This window comes from Zingiber officinale, chromosome 6B (genome assembly GCF_018446385.1).
Source record: "Zingiber officinale cultivar Zhangliang chromosome 6B, Zo_v1.1, whole genome shotgun sequence".
Taxonomy (NCBI): Eukaryota; Viridiplantae; Streptophyta; class Magnoliopsida; order Zingiberales; family Zingiberaceae; genus Zingiber; species Zingiber officinale.
In genome coordinates, this window is record NC_055996.1 from 104,143,383 (window position 1) to 104,146,956 (window position 3,574).

At 39.7% G+C, this 3,574-nt stretch overlaps 1 protein-coding gene across 2 annotated transcripts; it reads left to right on the forward strand.

The window, feature by feature from the left end:
• The first annotated feature begins 518 nt into the window (after positions 1-518).
• On the forward strand, positions 519-3,175 carry LOC121988623. Of its 2 annotated transcripts, none has more exons than XM_042542149.1 (3): positions 519-1,332; positions 2,396-2,564; positions 2,650-3,175. In XM_042542149.1, the coding sequence occupies exons 1-3, from the start codon at positions 595-597 to the stop codon at positions 3,096-3,098; spliced, it is 1,356 nt and encodes a 451-aa protein (XP_042398083.1). In that variant the 5' UTR covers positions 519-594; the 3' UTR covers positions 3,099-3,175. The 2 variants fall into 2 exon arrangements, with proteins under 2 accessions (XP_042398083.1, XP_042398082.1); XM_042542148.1 differs by having other exon boundaries at positions 523-1,332; positions 2,635-3,175.
• The last annotated feature ends 399 nt before the right edge of the window (positions 3,176-3,574 follow it).

The following is a 3,574-nucleotide window of genomic DNA, read 5'->3' on the forward strand; positions in this document are numbered from 1 at the left end:
GACATTCTTTCTCTCTTTCATCTTCCTTCAATGATTTTTTCTTTACCCTATCCAAATAGAGTGTTAGGGGTAGAACCATCCTTGAACTTACTAGGGTGGATTTAGAGCTCAACCCCATCTTTTTTTAAAAGCAAATTAATGAATTTTTTTTCCCAATTTCATGTCATTCTCAGATAATAGGCATCGGCATTGGCCATACGTCTCGTTTCCTATTAATATCTAAGATTTGATTTGAATATCGAAGGGGGCCTCAACCCTCGACGCAACTAATTCTAGTCTATATTCATTTAGAAGAAAAATGGATAAATTAATAGAATGTGACTTTAGAAATATTTTTTAGATGATTTTAAAATAAGGTAAAAAAAATATTTCTTAATATTATTGTAAGTCAATAATCTACATCTTTGGTTAGAAATTTTCATTTAAACTCTTGGCCAACAATCAAACAACCTAATCTGAATACAGGTATTTTTCGTTTGTCTCGCTCTAATTTCTTCGTTAGAAATAACACAAAAAATCGCTAACATTATCCTAAAATAGGAAGCAAGAAGATAGGTTTCACAAGCAAAGTGATTCTCCTCTTCCATCCGCCAGATGTCGGAGGCGGATGCCGCCGCCCGCCCAGTCGGCGGCACTGAGTACAGCTGGATCCGGGCTGTTCCCGGAGGCACCGGCATCACCGTCCTCGCTCTCCTTCTCTCCCGGCCCGTCTGCCTTCCCCTCCTCCAATCTGCCCTCCGCCGCCTCCAAGCCTCCCACCCCCTCCTCCTCGCTCAACTCACTACAGCCTCCGCCGCCCACCCTTCCTTCTCCCTGACCGATCCCTCCTCTCTCTCCCTCCTCTCCCTCAACGCCTCCAACCTCCCTCTGCCGCCTCCTGACGCGGAGTCGGGGATCTCCCCTTTCCACGCCATCCTCGAGCGCGAGCTCAATCAGAACCCGTGGTCCGATCCGAGCCCCGATCGCCTCCCGCTCCTCTTCCCCACGGTCTACGAGATGCCCGATCCGGCCCGGACTGTCGTCGCGCTCCGCTTCCACACCGCGGTCTGCGACCGGAGTGCCGCCGCAGCTTTGCTCAAGGAGCTCCTGTGCATAATGTCGAGCGCCGGCACCGGCGGGCCGGGGGAGGGGTTGAACCGGGAAATCGAGGAACTGATACCGAGGCAGGACGCGTGGAAACCGTTCTGGGCGCGGGGGAAGGATTTGCTGGGCTACTCGCTGAACGGGCTGAGGGCATCGACTCTCCGTTTCGAAGACGCCGGCAGCCACGTGCGGCGATCGGAGGTGGCGCGGTTGGTGCTGGGCGCCGACGCCACCGAGAAACTTCTCACGGTGCGTGCGTTCTACTTTCTCACTATTTCTTTTTAATTAATTTTAAATGCATAAAATAATTTATTTTTTGTATCGCCCTTTTTGTCCAGAATATATATAAAATCCTGCCGAAAATGATGGGAACTTATTTTTTTCATAGAATCTTAATAATATTTATTTACCATTTAAAATTACGCTCATGTGGGTTAAGTTTAGAATGATATAATAAAATGTAACATTAAAAAAAAAGATAAAAATGGAATATAACAGATATATAATTTTTTTTAACAAGGATATTTTTGTTATCTAATTTTACACAACATCAAATTTTATTTGAAGTTGTTATTGATATTGAAAGATAAATTTATATTTAGTAATAATAATTTTAGTATTATTTAACACTTAACTCTAAGAATCTATTTTTGCTCGGCTTAGGCTAGGTCCCATGTAGATTGGCATTTTATATATTATTCTTTTTCCAACAATAGTACAAGTATGAGTCATCTCCTTTTCTGTTGGGGACGTAGACACTTGAGAGAATGTGAACCCCAAACAACTCATCCACTTAGTCCTTCTCTCTTATTTTTCTTCCACCAAACTATTAAAAGCAGTTATGTTCATGCATAAGATTTAGCAATGCAATCAGTTAACCTTGATTAGCAAACAAAACTTTAAAATAAAAAGGGGAAAATACGATCTTATCAAGCTTGTAACATAAATAGATTTCTCAAGTTCTTTGGAAAGATATATCTCTGAGAAGCTAAAAAGTTGAGAGGGAACAAAGTTTGCAAAAACTTTTTTACTCACTAAAGAGATCAAGTTGGGGGGAAAATTAGTAAAAGTAGCTATTATCCTTCTCCCCATCCTTCCACGCAAAGCTTGCTGGCATTTACTAGTATGATGGAAATTGGAAATTGATGGGGGAGGTATGTAGGAAAAATTAGAAGAGAGGAAGAATATTATTTTCTCTCTCAGTAAACAAAAAATCATAAATTTATCTCTTCCCTGAATTTTCTCTAGTATACTTTCTGTCCAAGTAAATGGTTGAATTCACATAAATAATTTTTAAGACTTTGAATCACAGGAATGCAAAGAAAGAGCAATCAAGCTCTGCGGAGCCATATCGGCAGCAGCTATGCTTGCTTCCCATGCATCGAAAAAGTTTGAGAATGATCAGTATGAGACCTACTCGGTCGTGACCCTTATCGATTGCCGCAAGTATCTGGATCCAGTTCTACACGAACACAATATCGGTGAGTACCTCGCTTGCCATGACAATTTGACTGAGTGGAGCTAGGATAAATATGTACAAGTAATTTGCAGGGTTTTATCATTCAGCAATCATCAACACACACAACATTCATAGCGGAGAAGGCCTGTGGGAGGTAGCCAAGAGATGCCATGATTCCTACTCCAATGCCATGAACAACAAGAAGCATCTAAAAGACATAGGCGAGCTCAACTTCCTGATGTGCCGAGCCATTGAAAACCCACAATTAACCCCTTCGTCATCCCTACGCACCGCGCTCATCAGTGTGTTCGAGGAACCCGTGATCCATGACTCATCCAAGCTGCAAGAAGAGATTGGCCTTGATGACTACTTTGGGTGTGCTTCGGTTCATGGAGTCGGTCCATCGATTGCGGTGTTTGACACAATCCGAGATGGAAAACTAGATTGTGCCTGTGTCTACCCTTCTCCCCTTCACTCGAGGAAGCAAATCCAAGAGCTACTTGAAGACATGGTAAGAATTCTAACTCAAGGCACGGTAAATGATGAATCTAAATAGATTGAGAAACATTGAGGTAGAAAATGTTGCAGACCTATTCGACTCGCTAGATGAAATAAAAGCATCAATTAAGACTAGTCTTTATGAATTAATGTCTTATATTTTCTATATTATAGAGTCCATCTACTAGTATAAAAATATGTGACGTCGATGTATAGTGCGATGCCTAAAAAAGTACGGTTAAAAGTAATTTCACAGTCGAAATTACTCTAATTTAATTAAAATTATTTTAATATTATTATAATATTTTTTAATCAAAATTGTTATCATATGAATTATGTTTTGATTAAAATTATTTAAAGTAGCTAATATTAAAAATTAAAATTGTTATAGTTTTGGTTAAACTATTATAATATACTAGTCGCACATGCAACATGAGTATACGTAAATTAATGAATGTATAAGATCAAATAATTAAATAATATTATTTAATTTTAGTATGATTTATTTTATAAAAATTTTAATCTGAAAATAAA

Bases quoted from the DNA above. Each gene is read 5' to 3' on its own strand.
- LOC121988623 (XM_042542148.1), top strand. From the start codon at position 595: ATGTCGGAGGCGGATGCCGCCGCCCGCCCAGTCGGCGGCACTGAGTAC. The intron at 1,333-2,395 runs GTGCGTGCGTTC...TTTGAATCACAG, and splicing joins CCACCGAGAAACTTCTCACG to GAATGCAAAGAAAGAGCAAT. The intron at 2,565-2,634 runs GTGAGTACCTCG...AGTAATTTGCAG, and splicing joins TCTACACGAACACAATATCG to GGTTTTATCATTCAGCAATC.